At 43.7% G+C, this 26,182-nt stretch overlaps 1 protein-coding gene across 1 annotated transcript in view; it reads left to right on the top strand.

Annotated features, from left to right (window-relative positions):
• The window catches only part of MVP (major vault protein), a 133,382-nt gene that overhangs the window by 53,050 nt on the left and 54,150 nt on the right, over positions 1–26,182 (top strand). Inside the window, exon 9 of the mRNA XM_078652398.1 lies at positions 8,656–8,814. Coding sequence (XP_078508524.1) covers positions 8,656–8,814 — 159 coding nt within the window. The remainder of the gene's footprint in view (positions 1–8,655; positions 8,815–26,182) is intronic.

Here is a 26,182-nt window from a genome sequence, read left to right as displayed (position 1 = left end):
ATTTTAGCTGTTTTCTGTTGATTCAATGTATGACTGAAACTTTAGCCTTATCTTCGGAGTCAATGCTAAATTATAGATGTAACAATAACATCTAAACAATTCCTTTGTTTTATGGTTAGAGGTTTGAGTAGGATGTGCAACTATGAAATTTACCTACACTGCAGAAGTGTATTTACAAGAATGTCATTTTTGCTTTTCGTATTGGATCTTTCATTGATAGGCTTGTTGTAAATAGAACACAATTCAGAGTGTGACTGCGATGGTGGTGACAGCGAGACTTCAATAGAACTGTGTCTTACCACAACCTTCCCCCTTGTTTCTCTGCTCTGGTAGTGATACCTAAGCTGTAATGCCTAATAAACAAGTACTTAAATGAAAACAGTGGTTCTTAAGGAATCATTCATAAAATAAATTATCTTAAAATGTTGGAATCCCCTTTTTAATCAACCAGAATCCTGAGTATCTTAAACAGACATTCCTCTTATAATGATTAATGACCATAACCGTAGCTCTAATCATGACCAGATAATGTTATATTGTCATAAGCTGAACCTAGAAAAGCACATTTGCAAGGTGCTACAACAGTGCAAACCAGTGCAGTAATTGTGGCTTGTGAGTGACAGAATAGAAAAAAATACACAAACAAAAATAGAAAGTTTTTGGCTCTTCAGTGCTGAATCAAGTAGAAGAGAATGAAAAATTAGCTAGCTATCGCGTCAAGAATTTTCAATTCTATTAAGGACACGGAGGCGAGGATTATGCTTTCTTTCATTTAATTGCTACACACAGCAGCCAATGAAATTTAACTTTGTATATCAAACTACATTTCCCATGATGCATTTAACACATCACATCCTGTCAGAGCCCATAAAAGCCAGTCAATACCGGATATCCTCCTCTTTCTTTCCTTCGAACATTAAAGTCCATGAAATAACTCCAGTCCAACAAGAACATCTTCCAACGTGGAAGAACCAGCCAACCGGAAAGAAACTTCTTCTCCACAGGAAGCATATTTAGTCCATATTCTTCTCAGAACCTGGAAGAATGAAAGATAGAAACCCGTAATTTCTGTTTGGCAACAGATGATGATCACATGGGTGGGCAAAACATTACATTGTATTATAACCGGGTGGGATAATCCTCGCTTTCGTGTCTTTAATAGAATTGAAAATTCTTGGTGCGATAGCTAGCTAATTTTTTATTCTATTACAAGACCGGAGGCTTCCTATTATGCTAGTTTAACGCTGCTGAAAAACTACAGAGGAAATATCACCCACCGGCTTATAATAAAACTGTTTAAAGGTAGATTCGGAAGACCAGTCAGCAGAATGCATAATGTCCTGAACAGTAGATCCGAACACAAAACTTTTCGAGGCCATGGCGCCACGAACAGAGCGCCCCAAACACCTGGGTATAAATACCTGTCTCCTGCATAACATACTTTAGCCATCTAGCTATTGTAGCTGTAGTACCAGGTCTGTACGGTTTCTGCAAAGCAATCAACAGGCTGAATAGACCTTGTACATTCCTCGTAGGCCTTCAGACATTGCACTACACAAATCTTAGCATTACTAGGAAAGGCATGGTAATCAACACTTCTAGACATTGTCTTGGTTCTGGAAGTAATGTTAAAGGAAACTCCCTCGAGTATATACTCTACCAGTAACGTCCAAAGGCTTGACATCAGATGAACCTCTACCTGCCGCAAGACCTAAAAGCATGGCCAATTTGGCCGAAAGCTGTTCCTTGTTAACATGTCATTTTGAGGCCATTCATTAAATAGGGAAAGAACTAGAGAGACATCCCATAAGGAAGTATACTTAGGTTTGGGCGGATTCGCTACTCTTAATACCCTTCAGAAGTTTACATATGAGTGGATGCATACCCACAGGTTTGCCGCCAATTTGAGAATGACTCGCCGAGATAGCGGAACGGAAATTATTAACGGAACGATATGCCAATCCCTCGGAAGCTTTCTGCGAAAGAGTTCACAATGCAGGGTAATCCCGCCCCCATGGGATCCACGTGTTCCACGCACCAACGAACCCAGCCCTTCCAGTCTGAAGTATATCTCTTCCTAGTGGATGGAGTCCAAGCTTGGGTGATGAAGGCTGAAGCTTGTTCTGAAAATCCTGGCATTTGCCTACGCTGCTGGAAAGTCTCCAGGCCATCAGGGACAATTGCCCCAACACCACCATCGGGTGCATCTCTCCATGAGGGCCCTGGAGCAACATCAGGGACCCTGGAATCTTCCTGGGGAAGTCTCAGTTTACCTCCAGAAGACGTGGGAACGAAGGTTGCGACTTCGACAGGGGAGTCACTAAGATTACTTCCGCAATCTGTAGCAAGATCTGTGTGTAGAACCGAGGGATCAATATGAACGGGGGAACTGCATAATTCAGAGACTGGGAGCAGTCATGAGTGAAGGCATCTGTCACCAGAGCTAACAGATCCGGTCTCTAGCTGAAGAACTGGGTTAATTGCCGATTCAACCAGGACGCAAAGAGGTCGATCTGGCATGGACCCCAGATTGCCTGTAACCACTGAACTACTTTAGGCTGGAGCTGCCAATCGTTGTAGTCTGAGGTGTCGTGAGTGCCAGTCCGCTGCCACGTTCGACTGGCCCGAATATATTCGGCTATGACCGATATCTGATGACTTAGGTAATAGTGCCAGAAGTCCTTCGCTATCTCTACCAACATGGAGGATCTTGGCCTCCCAGTTTGTTGATGTAACGTACTGCCGATATGTTGTCCATCCGTAGTAGGATGCAACACAACTTTTTTGGGTGACAGTCCTGATCGCGAATGAGCCGGTGAGTAGCTCTAGACAATTGATGTGGAGATCTAGTTCTGGAAGGGACCAACGCCCACCTGTGGAAATATTTCCGCAGTGCGCTCCCCAGACCCAGCGTCTGGCGTCTGACTCTGACCACTTCTGGAAGGGAGCCAAAAATGGCTCGACCGTTCCATGCTTCCACGTGCACAAGCCACCACTGAAGCTCCTCTCGGACCTCTGAGGACAGAGGAAACAGGTCCGTGTACGAGAGGCCCTTCTGTAAATGTTGAATTTTTAATCTCTGAAGGGCTCGATGGTGAAGGGGACCTGGGAAGATCGCCGGAATCGATGACTCTGGGAGACACACTAGTCTGGCATGACTCTCGGTGAGACGGTCTGTTTGGACAACAGAGCGTAGCTCCTTCTGTATGTCTCGAAGTTTGGAACGGGGAAGACTCAACTGAGCCGTGTATGAATTTATGATAAAACCCAGAAAGTCTGTCTGTGATGGACACAGTACGGATTTGGCTTCGTTGACCACAAACCCGAGATCTTGTAGCATAGCAATGGTCATGCGCAGATGTTGCACCGCCATCTCCGGCGTCTGCGCCATGATCAGTATATCGTCTAAATACACTATCATGCGAACCCCTTGCTCTCTGAGATAGGCTATTACTGGCTTCAGCACTTTGGTGAAACCCCATGGTGCCAAGGAAAGTCCGAAAGGAAGGACCAAATATTTGTACCAGCGGTCTCTCCACTGGAATTGCAGAAATCTCCGATGTGGAGGAAAAATCATAATGGATAGGTAGGCGTCCTTCAGGTCCAGACGGACCATCCAGTCTCCTTGTTTCACAAGAACCGTCAAGAGACCCTCCATCTTGAAATGTTTGTTAACCAGGTAGTGATTGATATCTTTTAAATTGAGTACCAACCTGTAACCTCCGCCTTGCTTCTGAACCAGAAAAATATTGCTGCAGAAACCGCGAGGGCCCTTGTCGCAATGTGCTATTCTGCAGCAATTCTTCGATTTCTGAATCTATAAAAGCGCACTCTGTTTGGGAAAAAGAAAGCTGTCTGTCCTGATAAGGAACCTGAAAGAAATCTAGACTAAAACCCTGAACTGTCTGTAATATCCAAGCATCCTGAGAATATTGAACCCAATTGTGAAAGAAAAATAGAGTACAACCCCCCAAGGGAAGCTGGGAGGTGTCTGGAGCACTCACCTGAAGATTCTGTAAGCTTGGAAGCCACCACGGTATGCTCCTCTGTTGAAACGTCTCTTGTTGAAACTTTGCCTGGTGGGGTAGAACGTGCCCCCCCCCCCACACACTGGTGGAGTCCCAATCACCTCTGCCTCGAGCTAAGTCACCTCTCTGGGGACCTTGGGAGTGCTGGCGGCCAAACGAGCGTCCCCGACCTCGTCTGGCCCTGTTGAAGACCCCAGCCTGAAAGACTCTCTTGATCCCTGACTGAGCCTTATCGAGAGTCGTGAAGGTGCCCATTTACTTGGCTATGTCCTTAACAAAACGTTCACCGAGCAAGTTGCTGTCCGCCAGGGGACCTGGTTCTGCCGCTGCCATTTCGGTAAGGTTGGAGTCCATCCTCATAAGGAGGGACTTCCTGCGTTCCGTGGATATGGCGCAATTTGCATTACCCATTAGGCATATCGCCCTCTGGGTCCATCCCACCAAGATATGAGGATCCATGGCCGCACCAGATTCTTGTGCTTCCAGAGCCATCTCCAGGATTTTTGCCAGCGGCCCCACCAAATCCAGGAGCTTGTACTGGCACCCTCGCCAGGCATGATCAATGGCTTTCTTAGGATCTTTGGCAAACTTTTTTTAGGAATGTCAGCAGGCTAGTGTCTGTTAGGGGTCTCTGTGACTTTATCAGCGATGTCCGGCCTAGGGCACTCTGAACAGAGCCTATTTCTCACCTCTCCGTCAAAACTTTTACGGAGGTTGTCATGTAGGTATGCGGCAACTTCCGGGGCAGGAAGCCAATCGGAAGATCTCGGATGAACAATGTCAGCAGGATTAAAGGTGAAGGGAGTATGGACAGGCTGCGAAGGCTCCACATTCTTAGACTTCCTGGTCCTCTTCCTAGGAGAAGACTCATCCGGAGTGTCGGTAGACGTAGTGTCTGTATTGGTATCAGTGTCTGGAGCCTTGGACTTGCTGGCATCGGGGGCAGGCAGAGAGGACAAGGTGTAGGAGTGTGGCCAAGACTTGGACTGGGAATCCGAGGGGGCTGCGTCCTTCAAAGGGACTGTCTGAGCAGTGAAACCATGACGCTTGGCGAACTTTTCCAACTACTTAGTGATAGGCTTAAGTGCAGTAGCTAGCACCTGTTGCACAGTTCCCGGAACTGCCTTTTCAAGGGCCTTGCTGACAGAATCCTGAACCAAAGCGTCCAGGGCCTCAACAATATTATCTTCAAGGTAAGGATCAGTCATTTCCTCCTCATACAGGTTATCCTCCTCCTCATAGGTTATCATCCTCTTCATAGGTAACCCAATCATCCATGGCTGTGCCAAATTTGTACATATATTTGCTCATGAGGCAATGTACAGAGAGGAGTAAATGGGGGAGCAAACCCACAGCACAGAAAAAACGAAGTACAGGTACCTAGCTCCTCAGCAAAGGCTGTAACAGAGTTCTTGCAGCCCGCAGGGCGTAATTGGAGCAAAAAAGAGCAGATTCTGATATTCAGGAGGTGTGCTCCCTCCAGGCCCAACAATTCTTCCAGCCTGCTAGGCGTAGGGGTGCTACTCAGGGGGAAAAAACGAGCTGGAATGACCAAAAAACGGGCAGTAGCGACGTACGTAGCCCAAGCCTACTAAATATAGCCCAATTGGGGTACGTCGAAACCAAAGTGAAAGTTACTTGCTCTCTCCGCTCTCGGCTGATGAGGGGAGCCTTTGCGCATAAATTTAATGTAAATTGGCCCCCGCCATCGGCGGGGCGGTACCGTTAAACTTTTGCAACGTTAATATATTGACCGCAAGCGGCCGAAATGCCCCCAGCCCGCCGAGCGGGAAATTCAAACTGTAAGCTGCTCCGAGGCAGCAACACACTCTCTGGTGATAGCAGGAGAGGCGGGGGGGCTAAAATAACCAGCGCGGGTGTAGCGCTGCACTTGGCAAGCCCGTCCCAAACCGGGACAACAGTATCAGAACGCGCGCCTCCCTAGGCAAAGAGAGGGGGCTAGACACCTCCGTAGACGCGAGCTTGCGAACACAGACAAATGCAACCAAAGCAATCAGCATGACAAACTCGCACGGCGGAAATCGTCAACAATCTGTCAATGCATTAAAGAAGCATTATAAGGGTATTGATATAAAAACACTTAACTGGCTACGTGAGCAGCAAAGAAAGAGGAGGGTATCCAGCATTTACTGGCTCTTATGGGCTCTGACAGGATGTGTTGAATGCATCATGGGAAATGTAGTTTTTGATATACAAAGTTAAATTTCATTGGCTGCTGTGTGTATATCAATTAAATGAAATAGAAAGCATATTACGAAGCCTCCGGTCCTGTAGTAGAATTATGAATTGAATTTCTTAGTGCTACATAACATGGTTGAGTTTATTGTGCGTGTACTTAGCAATCCTCTGTTAATTCCACTATTGAATTTAGTACATGAAACAATTCATTTTGCTGTCCCCTGTTTTAGCAGAGCATGTCTTTTTTCTAATGACTAAAGGGCAAAAACAGTTGTGATGACTCCAAAGTTTATCAATGAAGTACTTGAGCGTCCTCTTTACCTGCAATATGTGCAATGCATTTGCTAGTGGTGAATTGGGTGTGGGCTGACAATACAGGCAGTAGAATCCGTTAGATGATATAAAATGTTTACATTCCTTAGGAATGAAGTTTGGACTAGTTACAGAACCCAGTTGCACCATAACAAACCTATTTATATATTTGCATCCTAAAATGATTCAATTTCACTGACTTCTTGTTCTGTAGAAGGTTTGTTACCTCTGTACTTATTTCCTAAGACAGAGCTGCATGGGATGGTGTATTTTTGTTAGCTTCCTAAAGTGTTGATAAGGGCAGCTGAACATAATGACTGTTTTCTTTAATAACTTTTTGTGACCTTAAAGTTCGCTTTCACAGATCACAATGTGTCATTGTTGACGACCTGTAAGAAGCAAGACACTAGCTGATGGCGTAAAACATGTAAAGGGTGTTATTGGCTTCTATTTTTTGTAAAGCGACCTCTTGCTGAACACTCGTTTGACTGTCTCAACCCCCTTGTGCAATATTGATGAATATATTGGTCAACTTACTCTGAGGTTTTAGGAGTGAGGCAGTCTGCATGATGGACCCTTTACGATGATGATAAACAGTTGCGTACAGATACTAATTGTAAATGCACTGTCCAGATTATTGGGCCCTAGCATGACGTTCAGAGAAGATCCACTTAATCAGACTGAAGCTGTTAAGGTGATCTTGCCGCATGAGTCCCGAGTTTGATCACTCATCGAATTTGGGAAGGAAGGATGTGTATAAATAAATCTGAGTCTCAGCTTTTTATAGGAACGGGAATTAAAGCGAGATGGCAGCTCACAGAAACTTGTCGATTCTCCTTTTAGTTTTGTTCCTGGCTTTTCTTTTCCTTCTTTAGAAATGTCAGTAATGAGGTTGCCTTACGCCTTTCAAGAAGTGTCCATTGTGCTAAGTTTGTTTCTGCTTTTGGTTTGCTTCCCATGGGGTTGTCCAGCTTTGCCTAGTAAGTGGCCCATTCATAAGATGTTTATACAGTATCCAGGGCGGGAGGAGATGGTACATGGGTTTGGTTTGTTAGTCCAGACATCTTGAGACCTTGTTCTTTTTCAGATTTGATTATAAACTGCTAAAAGCAGGATGTGGTTTAGATGTTCTGATCTGTAGCTACACCTGGTGACTTTTCTTGAGATATACATAACTTTTCTAAAAGGGAAGATGTTGCTGGTTGCATAAAGAATAGTTTGTGATTCCTGAGAGTCAATTGATCTGCCCTTTGTCAAAGCAAGTGATTTATGGCCACAGAATACTTTTTTCTTTGTTTCGAATGGTTCAAAGCATTCCTTGGTCCAAGCCTTTATTCTCACATCTTCTTCTTCAAACAGGGAAAGATGGAAGTTGCCATCTGAGACAAATAACTTTTCACTAGAGCGCGATGGGAGCTGATGTACCTGAGAGGAGAGCACGTTCTAAGATTTTCTGTGACTAGACAGGAGGACTAATCTTTGGGGAAGGGATTGGCAAAGGGAGAGAGAAAGTCCAGTGAATCTCACATCTCTACAATACACACCACAATAGGACTAAGGCAAAATAATCTGACCCTCAGCCTGAACAGACTGTAATGAAATGTTGTCTAGTGGTGTTATCATTTAGAAAATATTCTTCAGATTTGTCAAAAGTGGCATTCGTGCAGAAGTTCGACTCAAGACACTCAGGAACAAACAGGATCTAAATTGGCCTCCAGTACTCTTGTTGCGGTCTATCTACTAATATTCTGAGATGAAAACAAATCATTCAGATGGGCTATTTAATTTGAGCAGTTTTGGTGCTATTCCTGCAACTTTATCAATGTACCAACGATTTCTTCGAACTATCCAAAGCCAGGGAAACCACACTTTTTTTTTTTTATCCATCCATAAAAGCATTAAAGGTAGAGTCTGCAGGGAATGGAACCTCTTACTGTGCAGGTTACATAGAGCTCTCGCAACAGGCACATTAAGTCAGTGACAAATCTTACCATTATTGCCCATCCAGCTATAGGTATATCTTATACATCTTAGTGTTCCCTTGGTTGGTAGAGACTGCACTAGGCAATAACCCCTTTATTGTAGTTATTATTTTCATTAATATGTTTTTGCGCAGGATGGCAATGAGATTCAACGCAAGCCCGGAGACCGGTGGATGATCCGTGGGCCGGTTGAGTATGTGCCGCCTGTGGAGGTGGAAGTGCTACTGACCCGAGAGGCCATCCCACTCGATGAGAACGAGGGCATCTACGTGCGGGATATTAAAACTGGCAAGGTGAGAGAAAAGAAGGGAATGTATTTTTTGGGTGGGAGAAATAAAATGAGGGTGGATGATCTATAGTATAGTCTACAAAGCCTCACAAATGAAGAGTGAAGTTGGTCATCTCTGTAGTGCATGTACACAGAAGGATTTGCCTGGGGAGAGCCAAAGCTCTAGCATTCTCTTTTTTTCAACACTGGTATCTCTAAGGATAAGGAGAGTGTATAATGTGTGCTTTGGTAGCAGAATGTTTCCGCACCCTCTTCAGTATGTGGTAAATGCTGCTCTAATATTCCTTTAGTGGGTCTTTGCCTGCTCACTCTATACTGTGACTCTCTTAAATTAATGAATTTCCCATGGGGGGAGTCTGCTTGAGGAATATGAAAAGTTCAATCAAACAGCAACATTAATAAAAAGGCTACAAAGGAAACAGTGAAAATAATAGCTGTACAGAAGACCACTATGGCAGGGAAGTCTGTGACGATGCCCAGGTCACGCCGCATTTGGTGTACGTGAGGTACGTCCTCATGCTCTGAGAGAACCGGAAATATTCAGAACAGAAGGATATTTACTGTATCCAGGTGGGCGGAAAGCGCAAATAGGAGGGAGGATTTTGTGGTAGGCTGTTAAAGGGCACGGCGTAATCAACAGGTTCCTATAGAAATCGTGGTGCGAAAAAGAGAACCACAATGTGAAGCTTAACATGTAGGATCCCAATGTTTTTTTTTAATAGGCACAAGAAGTACCAAGCAGAGCTGAGACCAGGAGGGTAGAGGGAAAGGAAGTGAAAGACAGACTGGAAAGCAACAAACTTAGATTGGGGAGTAAACTCTCGGCAACAGCGAGTTGTCTTAAGCTGAGCAAGCAAGTTGTCTAAGCTGAGCAAGCAATATGCCAAGTCTGCACAAAGATGGGAGGTGAAGGTCCCCAAGAAGTCTTACCCTGCTTCTGGCACTGGGTGACATTAACCCGTTCGATGCGTCGGGCGGCCCCTGGCCGTCCGATGTCACGGTGGGCGTGTGCGGAGGAAGGCCGGGGGCCGTCCGAACCACTCCCACTCTTTATTTCGGACGCAATGTTAACCCAGGCTTCTATAAATTAAGAGGGACAAACCACAAGGAAAAAAAAAATAGTTAAAATGGGTAACTGGGAAGGGCCAACCATGAGGGTCCATCAGGTTGTAGAATCACCATACACACTGGTTAGCAGCGGGAACCGAAGAATTGCCCATGATCAAGCGGAAGCTTTTATTAACACTCACTCACTACTCTAACCGTACTGGGCCCTTTACGGTTAGTCAACTCATCACTGCACTTTACTACAGAGGTGATGGTCCTCTGATGGATCTTTCTCCTCCGATAGTGAGGGGTGGGAATTAGAGTATCCAAAACCACGTTGTCCACCCATTGAGGACCATTACTTGGTAGCCAACTCATACATTTGAAATGAGATTCAAATACACCATTCTCCACATCATGCTATAGAAATAAAATATTACTATGGCAGCATAGTTCAAAGACAAAACATCAGGCCACAATAACAGACTTGGGCAACATTAGATAATTTGGTTATTGTATTAGTTATCCAAAATCAATTCATATACATATCTTTTTAAGCATTCCAGTCAAGAATCCTACAACATGTAGTATGAAACCACGCATTTAGTCGAAGTTTACAATCCAGAAGAGGATGGTTTACAAAGACACATATTCCTACCAACATTGCAAGGCAGAAGGATGGTTTGTTTTTTCTTAACAGCATTCAAAAAGTTCTAAACGAAGAGAAAGGAATCCAAGTCAAAGTCCATGAAGGGCGAGTCCATAGGCATGGGGTGAAAGGTAAAATCGGATAAACATGGGTGCAAAACCAGCCAGTCCAAGATGGTTCGGCAGGCAAGATCATTAGCAAAGGGTAAAAAACAAAGGGTATAAAATCAGGTTGTCGGTTAAAGATTCATTCAGTCCGCTAACAGTAGCACAATCACCGAAGGTAGTCCATAAATAATAGCCAAGAGTATGGTTCTTAAATCATAGAAAAAACATTGGACTGAGAGTTAATAAAAGCATTCTCCACACATAAGGGTAAAAGGAAAAAGGAGTGTGCCGTCCTACCCCTCCCTTGGGGTCCCCTCTTTTATAGTCTTTATGATGTTGCATATAACCAGTTGTCCCACCACAATGGTCAGATCATTCTGTGGTTGCTCTTCTGATCATATGGTAAAAAATGTTGATTCTCCAGCATGGTATCCAATACTTGGTATGAGAAACGACTGCCCTTTCCGGCTCCACCGGTTAGCTGACAAATGAAATGAACATTGTTTTATTCCATGGTGTCTGTACAACGGTTAGGGTCTCATCAATTCACTCCACAGTGAACACTAAAAAACGTCCTTAGTTGTGCAAAACGTTGCATATGCAGAACATAAAAAGCAACATTTAAAGAAACTTGAGAAGTCCATTATTAAGCAATGAAAATAATGCAGCTTAGCAAAAAACATGAATATATGTATTTAAAGCTAACCTTTTTTTAAATGAAATGAACTCATTATTAGGAACAAACTTAATAAAATAAACCAAATATTTCATGCACAGAATTAGTGGGAATGCTTTTCATTGTATTATACATAGAAATCTTGTGGATGGCCTACTTCCACAAAAGCCATCATTCATATATGTAAATTAGTCTTAAATTTCATTTTTACTAAAATTGCTTTCACATACTTATAATCCTAATATTGTCTAGTATCACTACTGAAAATATCAGCTATGTAACTATTTCTCATAAATTGCACCATTTTCTTTTTCATGATACATTTCAATGAAAGGCAATAGAAAGGCTAAGTCACATCATTAGAATTGCATTATTATATCAGTAAATGTATAATTTTTCATAAGTTATAACACCCGATTAGTAAATATATTAATATTTTTGTTTTTGATGTTCTCTATTGCTATACCTTCAAGCACACTTATGTGCCATACAAAGGAATGAAGGACAGGGCTTTTGGCTCCACATGGTTGACCTCCAGAGCCCTGTGAATGATCTAATGCACGCTCTGTAGTTTATAGACTGTTTGAGACCGGGTGCAAGAAGTAAGGGTACAGCCTGTGATTTTGCATAGAAGTTTCACTGAACTTTTGTCATTTGCTCACCTCTGAGGTCTTGCCGACATGCTTGTTTGTCTGGAAATATCAGTTCTCTGTTAGTATTTTATCCAGATCTTTATTAGACATAATCTGTGTTTTGCCCCTCCATCCCTTTTGTTCCTATAGTTAATCTTCATTAGCTGGTGATACTTAGGCAAGCCTAAAGCTGTATGTGCATCGGAGGCACCTCCAAATTCAGAATGATCTGCTCTGTTCTTGGAAAGACTAGATACTTCCTCTACCTATTTGGTATTCAGGTTAAGTAACCGACATTGCGCCGCAGTGGCAGCTGTAGGTGTTATTTGCCGAGATGGCTGACTTCAAGCCAGGGCACACTTTCTATAAGGGATTCTCCCTTCAAGATCTTAACATAACCACATTATCTAAGTATGGAAGGGGTATTCTTTAACTGTAGGTCACTGTCCTGAACTGGTAGTGGCACTCTAGGGTGGAAAACGCGATATCTGCTTGAGTGTTGGAGACTATTCTCAGAAGTTGAGATACATTTTGAAATTAGACAGCTGTGTGAAGATTTTCTGAATGTGAATAGAGGAGAGGTAGGAAAGGATGAGAGAAGGTTCAATGGTTTTGAAATTAGTTGATGGCAGAGGGTTAATCGATTTGAAAATCTCAAAGTATTTTAGTACTGTGGTTAGCAGATTCAATTTAGAATCTGATGGATAGTAATTTAGATTGAAAAATGTTTTTTTTACAAGAGATGCTGGCCATATGAAGCATTCTAAGTGAGCCTTAAAAGGTTTAAGTCGCCAAGAGCGTTCAGACAATCCAAGTAGTTACTTTTCCTTATGAAGTTTCTTGGTATACCATGACACTAATGTCCTATTATTGATTCTTTTTGTTTTTAAGTGGCTTAGTCTCAACAATGTTCCGAGTCATTTAGTAGGTTGCTGGTGATATTCACTTGATCTACAGGGAACCAAGAAGACTTTTTTACAGGTCTGGAAGCAAGATTGTTCCTGTTAATATTCCTTAAATAAAAGTTCTATTTTCGGTTTCTCCTCAAGCGAGTAACCTTAAATGTGAAAGGGTGTAACACAGTGTTGAGTTAGACTGCTTTTATACATATAGAAGGCAAACAGGCAATACCAGCTTTCATAAGGGTGTTCCCAACAGGGTTGAAGTCCACAACAAAATGTGTTTGTTGATCAGTCCGAATTGGGATGCTATGTAGAACAAGGAGGTAATGAGTAGCTGCTTAGAAATTCTCCTGTTTTTGTATTTTTTTATTTCTTTCAAATTAAAGTTAATTCTATATATTTAATATACGAGGTGCCTCATTGATAGATGCTCAGTTTTACCACGCAAAGCCCTTGCTTTAAGTGACCGTTGGCCTCACAAGTAATGTTAGTGGTAGATATATAAACATGATTTATACAACTGCTTTGGGTAAGTAATGCTGGCGAAAACATTAAAAATTACAAATCATTTAATTGTGCAGTGGCAACATGTGTTCTTCAGAGCTCATGGCCCAAATAGTTGCAAGCAATGAGGTTTAGTGCACCTTGGATCAGTACACATAAAAAATATTCAACTATTTCTTCACATATGCATATCAATTTGGCAGAAAGCTAGCTCTTGGTCTTGAAAGAGCCCTTTTTGTAATTTGTTGTAAATCCATTCAGTAGGTTTGGGAATATTAAAGAAAAAAGATTTATGGAGACATGGTGGGGCCGCATATTCAACAGATCTCATGGTGAGATCTGATTGGCTACCAACACTTCAACCAGGAAGTGTTGGCAGCCATCTTCGAACTCAGGACTCGGACTGAGTCCCCCCAAAAAACGTGAAAAAACCCCAAAAGAGGGAAGGGTAGGAATACCCTTACCCACCCTCCCAGGCCTGGTGGTGGGGTCCCACAATGTTACATTTTTGCTGCAAATTCGTGAGGAATTTTTTAAACAAATTTTGGAGAGTGGGGGGCGCACACTGTTTTCTCCCTGGATCACTTTTTGCCCGACGACCACCCAGCCCAGGGCACGGCTGATATTTCCCCTCCTGGGTCGATTTGAGCATCAGGGACCACACCCCTAGTAGGACCAGGCCATAAAAAAAAGTAGGAGGCGGCACACGGTCTGGAGCCCAACCCTCAGGGCTGTGCAACCAAATGGGAGGGGGCGGCATAGCTCCACTCCTGGAGCCGTTAATGGCGCTGGGGATTCCATCCCCGATGGCTAGCTCCAGCTGTGTACCGGGGCACCCACCCCTAGGACAGTGGTTTCCCTGCCAGCACTGGTGCAGGCAGAGAAATGTGTGTTTGCCCTCACTTTGTAAAAGCAACTTCAAAGCTCCGGCCAAGCGAGAGTAAACACTATGTCCACTCCTAGAAGGTGGGAGCAGGAAAAATGCTCCTGGCTGCTGAGTTATCTCAAGAAACTATATCTCATACTTGAGGGTAACTATAACTCTCGCCCTTGCCATGCACTGCTAATTACCGCACATATTACATCAGTGATGAATTCTTCTATGAAATAATACCACTGCCACGTTTGCAGTAAAATTGATGAGAAAACATTGCATAGCGGGGGCGTGACTTATAGTTACCTTAAGGTATCAGTTAAAGTTTCTTGAGCTAGCTCTAACTATAACACTGAATTGCTATAGTTTTTTTTGTATGTAAATTCTGAACCTAACTATAAAGTCCTTGTCATACAGAGTAAGGTTAACCACTAACCTTAAAGCCGGATACGGCAGGAACGATGATAGATGCGAAGTAATCCTATCCCCTAAATGCTGATACCTATGAGTGTTTGTATACACACTCCAGATACCACCACCACTGGGGAAAGGGAAAAAGGGAGAAAAGAAACAATAACGCTGCTGCGTGACAGAGTAGGGATGTCTTCGGATGTGGGAAACCCTTCTCTTATGCTCCACCCCTTCTGTCCTGTAAGTAAGACACAACACACACATTAGTAGAATCCCCCCCCCCGAGGTGAGAACTACAATGTTGCTAAATGTGATGTACACTTACTTGTATAGCAGATGTAGTTCTCTCAACAAGAAAAAGGCATAAAAGAAACCATTCTGTTCTGTCACTCAATCAAGTGTTTGAAAATGGTGTCAAGGAAGCAAAACAGACCATGTCATGCAATGAGGTACTTATCTTTCCGCAGATAATCCTCTAGGTGTTATGAGTGCTTCTTTCTTTCCAACTGCGAGTGTCATGGAGGTTTGTCAGGTTCCTTAAATCCAGTATACTAATTCCCAGGCTCTCCAGAGCGATATTCACAATCCAAACCCAGAAATATTGGTATTTGTGAGTAGAGCCTGCTCTTCTTGATCTCTAGAGCGGAATCAGCAGGAGATGCCTCTGTATATACCTCAAGGCGTCGAACAAAAGAAAAATCAGCAAGCTACCTACGAGTGGCGTAGAGTAGCAATATGCAAATGTATTTCTCTCGTTTTTTGTCCAAGAGACAAAGCAAGGACTGGCAAGGCGGGAGGCTCAGTTTACTCGGAACAGCCGAGCGTGTTCCTGAATACCTTCCTGCTGGAGAACTGCTTTTCCCGTCAGCTCGGAGGAGCTGCAATCAATGCTGGAGGCTCCGTACAGAGTTATGTCAAAGGTGAGATGAGGAGAAGCAGCCTTCTGAAACCCGAAGTCAGCGAGCTCTCGCCTATCAAAAATACCATGAAGGGTGCAGCAGCTTCCCAGATCAGCGGTGCCTGTATTTCCACTACCGGAACAATAAACGAGTGACAAGCCCCGATTGCACAGTGGGCGGGGCTTATAAAACCATATCCATATCCAGGAAGTGAAGACCATCTCAGCTAGGGATTATGGGAGATGTGGTCTTACCCGTCATTCACACAGAATAGCGTATCTCCCACTACACTATCGCGCCATGACAGTCCTGTAGCCTTAGTTTTTTTTTGTGTGAATTCCTAAGGTTTGTTAAATTCATTTTTTCTAATAACGTCCCTGTAACCATTGTTTCAACTCATATGTTCGAGGCATATGAACTGCAGATTCTACACTTTGCATTAGATCGCCACCTATTGTTGGGCTCGGATGATTGCATGTTGTTGCACATCGGCTCCATCCTTAGACTGTCTTTTTCCGCCACCGGGTTCGGATGTAACTTTTCCGCTCCGGTTCGAAATCTTAATAGTAGTTCGACACGAAAAAACTTTATAAAACAGCTTCCGATATCAACAAACATCGACTCGACTTCATCAGTTTGATTCGGGTTTTCGACGCAAGCCGTTGGGCCTATCCACGCTGTGAGGCCTACAACTCATGGAAAGGACGCCCTTCAAAAGATGCCCCGATTGTGAAGCAAAGTTTCCACACAGTGACCATCACTAGGTCTGTAACCTGTGCTTATCGCCAGAACACAACGAGTCAAGCTGTACAGCCTGTGCATCCTTTCGATAAAGACTATTAGAGATCGGAGGGCACGTCGACACGACATGCAGAGATCGGCTCCAAAACCGGTGGATATCTTCGACGAAGAAGTTCCACTCGTCCCAGAAGAAGATTCAATCTCCAAATCGTATCTGGGGCAGATGACTCCATACCATCGGGTCAACACGTGAGTACTACTGCCCCTGCCCCATACCCAGCACATAAATCAAAGGCAAAGGTCAACACTCTGCCTCTGGGGCCCAGTTGCGACCGAAAGAATACTTCAAAAGCCCCGCCATCGAGCTCTGAAGAAAATACTCAAGCCTTCTGGTACATCCATACCGAGCAAACCGCATGTGCCGATCCCACTAGCTCCCTCGGCACCGAAAGAAGTCTCTGTTCCGAAACCGTCTACTTCAAAAGACAAAACTCCTTTCGTCGCTCCTTTTATAGAGGAGGCTCCAAACAAGCTGGAGCAGACAATTCAGCTTCCTTTAAATCTAATACACAAACATCCTCAATAGAGGATATTTTAAAGGAGGCTATAGAGGCAACAACACTAAGGGTAGAGGACGAGGAAATAACAATCGTTGAACCTCCCCCACCACAAAACAGTGACTTTCTTCTGCTCCCCCAACAGCATTCCACTCCTTTGGGGGGCAGACTAACACAGTCCCTACCTGTCTGGAATTCCATCACATCCGACAAGTGGGTAAGACAGATTATCCAGTATGGCTATTGCCTGGAACTTGCAGCTACCCCTCCACATGTACCACCCAGACAGCGTCCAATGTCTGCAGAACACCTTACACTGCTCAAACAAGAAGTTCTATCACTACTTCAGAAAGATGCAATTGAAATTGTTCCCTTACAACCTCAAGGAACAGGGGTTTACTCGCTGTATTTCCTAATACCCAAAAAGGCCTGGATTCTAAGACCAATTATCGACCTCTGGCCCCTCAATCGGTATTTACACTCAGCTCATTTTCATATGATCACTTTACAACAAGTGCTCCCATTGCTGCAACAAGGCGACTTCCTTACTACACTAGATCTAAAGGACGCCTACTTCCACATTCCTATAAATCCTTCCCACAGAAAGTATCTAAGGTTTGTACCAGGACAGCACTATCAGTTAAAAGTCATTCTATTTCGGGGTCACAACTGCACCAAGAGTGTTTACAAAGTGCCTAGCAGTAGTAGCAGCACATCTCAGAAGACAACACATCCATGTCTACCCATATCTAGACGATTGGCTCTTAAAAGCCTAGTCATTCAATCAATGTGTCCAAAACACATCTCAAACATTACACAACGTAGGGTTCACAATCAACTACACCAAGTCGTATCTCCAGCCCTCTTATGTACATCAGTACCTAGGGGTTACAATAAACACGTCTACAGCTCTAGCGTATCCCAGTCCAGCCAGGCTACAGAGCATTCAAGCCTTAGTCACAACATTTCAACAGCAACACTCTCTCCCAGCCAGAGTGTTCATGCGACTAATAGGCATGATGGCATCTTGCATTTTTATTGTACCGTATGCAAGACTGCAAATGCGTCCATTACAAGACTATCTAGCACAATAGTGATACCAAGCTCTAGGACAACTTAACAGACCTGGTGTTGGTAGACAGCCGCACGCATCGCTCTCTGCAGTGGTGGAACACCAAAAAGTTGGCAAAAGGGCGGCTGTTCCTCGAACCTGTTCCACAAATAGTACTTACAACAGACGCATCGCTCACAGGATGGGAAGCCCATCTCCTACACCATACAACTCAGGGAAAATGGACCACTCAACAAAAGGTGGTCCACATCAATCACATAGAGCTGCTAGCAATTTTCTTAGCGCTCAAGTCTTTCCAAGTACATGTACAGAACAAAGCTATCTTGATCCGGACGGACATGACAGCCATGTACTATATACAAAAACAGGGGGGACACTCTCTGCAACTGTCCCAGCTTACACAAAACATTTGGAGATGGGCCATTCCACAACAGATAGTTCTACTAGCAGAACAATTGGATCTACTGAGGAGAACAGCCTCCTTGCATCCCATCAGGCAGGATTTCGCCCGGGCCACTCCACGGAGATGGTGGTCCTCGCAGTCTTGGATGAGCTTAAGGGGAAGGCTGACTCCAATCTCCCCCAGGCTCTGGTCTTTCTCGATTTGTCCGCTGCGTTTGACACGGTCGACCATGCCATCCTTCTCGACCGTGTCAGCGCAGCGGGCATTCGGGGCGTGGCCTTTTCCTGGCTGGCGTCCTTCCTTCAGGATAGGTCCCAGGCAGTTCATCTCTCCGGTTTTTCCGCTCCTCCCCGTCCTGTCACTTGTGGAGTTCCCCAAGGCTCTTCTCTCTCCCCTCTCCTCTTCAATCTCTATATTCACCCCCTCATCACTTCTCTTCTTGAGCTGGGGGTCTCTGTGTATAACTACGCAGATGACCTTCAGCTCGTCTTCGATCTTTCTTCCTCCCCTGACTCTCTTCCCAAGTTCTGTTCCACTTTAGTTTTCATTTCTGACTGGATGTGCGCTAACCAACTGAAGCTCAATCCAGATAAAACCGAACTTGTTCTCACCGGTGGCTCTTCTAACCCCTGGACTCCCGCACATTGGCCCCTCTCTTTTGGTCCCCCCCCTGTTCCCTCTTCTTCTGTCCGCACTCTTGGCATCAAAGTCAGTCATGACTTATCCATGCACAGTCAGATCAGCTCGGTTGTGTCCTCCTGCTTTCTTTCTCTCCGTTTAATCCGGAAAATCTCCCGCTTCTTCTCCTCTGATGCTCTCAAATCCATAGTCATGGCCCTCGTCATCTCTCGCCTTGACTACGGGAATGGCTTGTATGTGGGCATACCTGCTTACGAATCTCGCCGCCTACAGGCCATTCAAAACCAAGCCGCTCGTCTCATTCTCTCCCTCCCCAAATCCTCTCATATCACCCCGGCTCTTAAATCACTTCACTGGCTCCCTGTTCGTCTCAGATCCTTTTTCAAACTGGCCTGTCTAGCATTCTTGGCTCACTCTCGCTCCGCACCCCTGTTCATCAACTCTCTTGTCTCTTCCCATGCCCCTGTCCGCACCCTCCGTTCTTCCTCTCTCTCTCTTCTTCACACCCCTCGTTTCCGCAAATCCAGAACCGGGGGAACCCGATTCTCAGTCCTTGCCCCCCAGTTTTGGAATAGCCTTCCTCTCTCTATTCGCTCCATTCCCATCTACTCCCACTTTCGCAAAGCCCTTAAAACCTTCCTCTTCCTTCAGGCATTTCCCTCTTGAATCTTTCCTGGGTCCCCTCTGCCGAGTTTCTGATCAGGTCCCCAGCGCCAGGAAGCCGCTTGGCCATCGCGCGCTTTATTAAATATTTTATTCATTCATTCATTCATTCATACTGCGCCGGGAAACCCTTTGTTGGGTAGCTGTGCGCCCTATAAATGCAAGAAATAAAATAAATAAATAAAATGACACCTTCCAGGAGTTCACAATCAGATCGCAGTTCTGTTAAGTCGACAGACACAACAGATTCACGAATGGGAACTACATTCACAAGTTCTTCTACCATTCTTTCACAAGTGGGGTCATCCTGACATAGATCTGTTCGCCACACACAATGCCCAACCTTCGCTGCCAGGTTCCAACACCCGCTGTCCAAGGGCAATTCGATATGGATGAACTGGTCAGGCAGATTTGCATACGCTTTCCCGCCAATACCACTAATGGTGCGCAAGCTACGACAACAGTCGATCAAACTCCTTTTAATAGCTCCCACATGGGCACGCCAACCGTGGTCCACAACACTACTAGAACTATCCATAGTTCCACACCAAAAACTACATTTGACCCCATCCATGCTAACGCAGAACCATGGAGACATCAGACATCCAGACCCAAACCAACTGAATCTGGCGATATGGCTCCTGAAGTCTTAGTTTGGTTACCTTTACCTGCCACCAGACTGTATGAATATCATTCCAGAAGCCAGAAGACCTACTACTAGAGCTTGCTATGCTGCTAAATGGAAGAGATTTGCCATTTACTGCACTAATAATCAAATTGATCCTTTAAAGTCTTCCATCCAAAATATTATCTGTTACCTTCTCCATTTACAGAGATGTAATCTAGCATATTCATCTATACGCTTACATCTTGCAGCCATTGCGGCATATCTACAAAACAGATAACATCTGTCTTTGTTTAGAGTACCAGCAATAAAAGCTTTTATGGAAGGATTAAAAAGAATTATTCCTCCTAGGTTACCACCCTTTCCAGTGTGGAACCTAAACATTGTTCTTACCAGGCTCATGGGACCCCCTTTGAACCTTTACACAAATGTGAACTGCAATTTCTCACATGGAAAACAGCTTTCCTCATCGCTATTACCTCTCTTAGAAGAGGTAGTGAAATTCAAGCTTTCACTATACAAGAAGCATTCTTGCAATTACACCGTAATAAAGTGGTTCTAAGAACTAATCCTTAATTCCTTCCTAAAGTAATTACTCCCTTTCATCTAAAACAATCTGTAGAGTTACCAGTGATTTTTGAAAACCCAGACTCTGTAGCATAGAGCTCTATACACACTAGATGTCAAAAGAGCTCTTCTCTATTACATAGATAGGACCAAATCCTTTCGCAAAACAAAGCAACTATTTGTAGCTTTCTCTCAACCACATAAAGGCAACCCCATTTGTAAATCAGGAAACGCAAGGTGGATTGTTAAATGTATACAAATATGCTATCGCAAGGCAAAACGCACATTAACCGTTCCTCCTAGAGCGCACTTGGTATGTAGAGCTGCAGATTTCTACACGCCCTCCCGCCTCCACCTGTATCAGTTCCAGTTTCTTAATTAGATGTACACGCATGGACATCCCTTCTTTCTTTCTACTAACCCCATCATTTCCCATCATGGCGAAAAACAATCTAAGGATGGAGCCGATGCCCATGCGCACTATTGTCCAAGGGAGGAGTCGCCCATCTCATGACTACAAAGACTTCTTCCAAGCCGACAACAGCATGCAATCATCCGAGCCCAACACCAGGTGGCGGTTTAATTCAAAGTGTAGAAATTTGCAGCTATACATGCCAAGAACAGATGCATACTGGTAAGTAGCATCTATATATATATATATATATATATATATATATATATATATATATATATATATATATATATATATATATATATATATATATATATATATATATATATATATATTTTACACTTACCTGCAAAATACTTAATTTGCTTGGTAAAGGCATATGTGCTGTAATGACTTGCATGGTAATGGCATGCTTATTTCCATCATACATTCCTTTCTCTAGTAACCGGTCCCAAGCGTTGATAGGATTAAAGAAAAAAATGACTTGTCCTTTGTAGAACTGATACCCAGGTTATTTTTAGAATGCGGTTATAAAATTGAATTCTTAAGCACACCAGTAACACTGAGCAAAATTGAAAAATGGCAAGGAAACGTTTCAGTGGTGATCAGGATTCGATGAATTTTATAGTTAGTGCAATGTTTGCAATTTCCACATGCCCAATAACTGGTAATGCGGGTTTCCAGTGCCCATCACCAGCGTTCCAGTTTCTATATTGCTTGTAACATGAACAAACATCCTGCAAATGCCCTGTGGCAGGTAGTGTCCGTTTTCACATGAACAACAGTAGATAAAGTGAACCCCCATACCCACTAACTGGTAATTCCAATCCCTACATGCCCAGGAGTAGGTAAGGACTGCTTTCACATGCTCAGCAAGAGGTTTGCCAGAAATGACATGCTTGGCAGAGTGTAATTCTGGCTTCCTCTTGCCTAGAAATAGGTATGATGGCTTCCCTATGCCAAGCACCAGGCAACTCAAGCCTACACATCCTCAGAAGCAAATATCCAGTTGCATGTATTCTAGTCTCCACATTCACAGCAACATGCATAAACACCCTCCCCATGTAGCACGTTCATATTTCTCCTCAAAAATTGTCACCTCCTCAAATCGGTCAAAAGAAATTTTCTCGATTAGTTAATGAACTATCTAACCCCGACAGTGACACTAAAATCCAAACCCTCGCAGACATTGTGACTCTAAACAACTTCTTCATTGATAAAATCAAAGCCATTAAAACCAGTATCCCTATATGTCCGAGCCCTGCATGCCCAACAATACCTAAAGAATTCCTGCATTCTGGAACAGATTCCAGTAATAAGTCAAATGTTTTCAGACTTGTCAAAGTAAAATCTGGCTCACCTAGGGATTGCTGCCCCCCCTTGGATCCTAAGGGAAGCCTTTACAGCTCTCCCTGGTCCAGCTATGTCCCTTCCAAACGAGTCCCAGGGTTATGTACCTGACACTTTTAAGAAGGCTAATGTCATTTCCCCCCCCCCCCCCTGAAGAAGCCAGGGGCGGACTCTAAAATTCTAACCAACTACCGCCCTATTTCATGGTTACCTTAGCTGGCCAAATTACTCGAAGCCCATGTGGCCAGAAGTCTATCTGCCTTTCTGGAGCGGTCCGATTATCTGGACGCACATCAAGCAGGGTTCTGTCCAGCCCATTCCACAGAGTCGGGTATACTGACCGTATCGGACACCTTCGGGAGGAGGCTGATAGGGGCTCTTAGCAGGCCCTGGTGCTGCTGGACCTTTCTGCTGCATTTGACATGGTCGCCCACAATATCCTGGTCGACCGTGTCAAGGAAGCAGGAATCCAAGTCTCGGCCCTTTAATGGATCCGTTCCTTTTTAGGAAACAGATTTCAGGGGGTCCGTCTAGGCCAGTTCACAACCCCCAAGATGAGAACTACTTGTGGTGTTCCTCAGGGCTCCTACTTCCCCTTACTTTTTCAACTTATACCTTCTCCTTTTGATCAACACCCTGAAAGAAAGGAAAGTTCACACCTTTAATTACGCTGACAATTTCCAGCTTGTGTTTTCCATTAGTAACTCTCCTTCATCCATCCATGAATTCAGACTACGATGCTGTTCAGATAGTTTCTGTTCATCCAGCCACGGATGAAGTTAAATCCAGATAAGACAAAAGTGATCCTAACAGGAGGTCCTTTAAACCCTTGGAGTTCCTCTTTCTGGCCTAAAGAGTTGGGACAGCTCCCTACCCCTTCAATATCTGCCAAAACACTGGGGGTCATAATTAATAATGACCTCACAATGAAGACATAAATAGGATCTGTAATCTCAACGGGCTTTTTCCAGTTGAGAAAAATAAGGAAAATTAGTAGGTTCCTTACACAGGACGCAAAAATAGAGGCAGTCCTTGCTATGGTGATATCCCATATAGATTACGACAATTCTCTATACTTCGGCATTCCTGCTGATCTCACCCACCATCTTCAACTGGTACAGAATCAGGCAGCTAGACTGATTCTTCAGGAAAACAGCTGCAACATGTCACTCCCCTTCTGAGGAAGCTGCACTGGCTCTCTAACTCACAGATGCGCCTTTAAGGTGGGATGCATTATTTTTGAGTATCTGAATGGTAGAAGTCCCACATTCATTGACAATCTCATTGGAGGATACACTCCGACCCGCAATCTGAGATCTGCCAATATGCATTTCCTGACTCTTCCTTCCCTCAAACTGAAGTGTTTTGGTAGAACAAGGTTTGCCATACTAGACCCCAGATACTGAATTCCCTGCCTCTAGAAATCAGAACCTGCACAGACCTCATGAGTTTTCAAAGGCTTCTAAAGACATGGCTATGTAGACAGGCATATAAGTAACATCCCAGGACTAGCACCCTTGGAGTGATGCCATGAAACCAATCTGGTGAACGTGCACTTTACAAATAAAGTATAACATCACAAACCGATTCCACATGCTAAGCTAGACACTATGCAATCTCCATATGCAGGCATTTAACATTTCTAGAAACAGGTATGCCAGCGACCATATGTCCAGCAGTGGGGCTGACGTGTTCCCAGTATCATATATCCCTGGTTGAAGGGCTCCAAAAGTATCTGCTTGAAATATTAAGTCTGAAATATTCAGTAATAATATTGATTTACTCCTAAACTATCAGCTTTGAATATTACATGCAGATTTATTCGATTTGCCTCAATATCTCACTCTGGAATACTGACTAATATTATCCATTTAACTACATATTATAAAAGTATGACGCATTATTTCAGTTCTATAATTCAATAATGACATTGTTTCCGTATTTTCATCAACTATATCGGGTATTCCATTTATTATTTGCAGTAAACAAAGTTTGTATTTGGGAAAAAGCAAGCAGCAAAAGCTTGTAAATGTATTTTCATTACTGAATTACAAATATGTAATTGTTCCTAACAGTGTGAAATAACGAATATGTGAACGTTTTAATGTTGGTTTTGCAACCATCTCGGTATATCTTATTTACAGCCTGCATTCTGTAGTAGTATACTTGAACCCTTTATGGGAGCAGAAGGTGCTGTGCAGTCTTCTGTTACCAGGGGGCATGCCCCTTCAATAAGAGTAAGATCAAGACCAGAGAATCAGGAAGTACATTAATGTTGAAACAACATAAGGAAAATACTGGAGAGGAGCTCTTTGGTGCTGTTGAATGTAGAATTCATATTGGGGCAGTACATCTTTGTCACTGTAAACAAAGAAGCAGGAAATTAAAGGTAAAGTAAGTTGTGTAAGAGAGGCAAGCATTATCCATCTAATGTGAAGTCACACTGTCACCATCTTCTGCACATATCACTGCATCATTGGTGACCAGGAGCAGAACAAGGTGTTGTTGTAAGCTTGCCTCTGGGTGTTGGAGCTAGGCAGTTAATAGGAGTACCATGAGTTTATATGTTCATTTGATTTTAATTAGAAGGTAATTCAGTGAAGCACTGTAGCAGTATCCCTGCTATAATTGCCTGAGCTTGTTTCCATAGAAATGGGGATGGAAAATGTTATGCCCAACCCCAGGTATTCTGCTGGCTGAAAGAGTATTGGTGCCCTGCTGTCTATTTTGGCGAAGAATTTGAAAGCTACATGGGAGTAAATGGCCAAAGGTAGCAAAAAAGTCTACAGGTTTCCACAATAAATTATAATTTGATGTTATGGTTGGAGATATGATCTCCTGTTTTTAAATGGTGCGCGCCGGTTGATCTGGGCTTGAAAATTAATTTGTTAGTGATTTTGATTCTTACTTTCGTTTGTTTGAAATTTGAGTGATTTAGGAATGTGATATTTTCTAAATGATGACTGTGCTATGACTTTCTGTTGTTCGATAGTTTGGAATGGTTTGTAGTTTTTGTGATGCTGCTTTTTTTGGAATCTCAATCTGATAGGATGTTCCAGTCCTATTGGATAATTCGCTTCACTTTGTTGGTTTTGGGGTTATAGGTCAGAACTCGCCTCGGGGGGGGGGGGGGTTGTTATTATTTTGTTTGGGTACCAGGAGTGTTTCACTTGTACTGTACCAAGCTCTTTTCAAAGCTGTTTTTGTTAATTTCTTAGGATAGCCTCTGTCTATTAATTTACCAACCAAGGTGTTTATTTTAAGAATGCAGTCATCCTTATTGGTACAATACCTCCTAATACGGAGGAAGGAACCAAACAGGAGATTTTCCTTTAATGTTCTAGGATCCCATACTGACCCTGCAACCCGTCTTGAACAGACTGTGAAGAACTTCTCTGCATGGATCACCAAGTTTGCCGACAGTCCCCCCCCGATCGAGCTCCCAAGACCATCAGATCCACCAAACGAGTCTTCTGGTACACATCAGAACTTAGGACCACAAAATGCAGCTGCAAACGCCTAGAGAGACGATGGCGCACCAACAAAGTCCCCACAGACCGTGCCACCTTTAAAGTAGCCCTCAACAAATACCTTTTACTCCTGAAAGACATATACGGGTGATTGTGCGCTTTACAAATGTGG

This window comes from Lissotriton helveticus, chromosome 7 (genome assembly GCF_964261635.1).
Source record: "Lissotriton helveticus chromosome 7, aLisHel1.1, whole genome shotgun sequence".
Taxonomy (NCBI): Eukaryota; Metazoa; Chordata; class Amphibia; order Caudata; family Salamandridae; genus Lissotriton; species Lissotriton helveticus.
The sequence above is the reverse complement of the archived record's forward strand: the minus strand, read 5'-3'. Positions and strand labels throughout refer to the sequence as shown.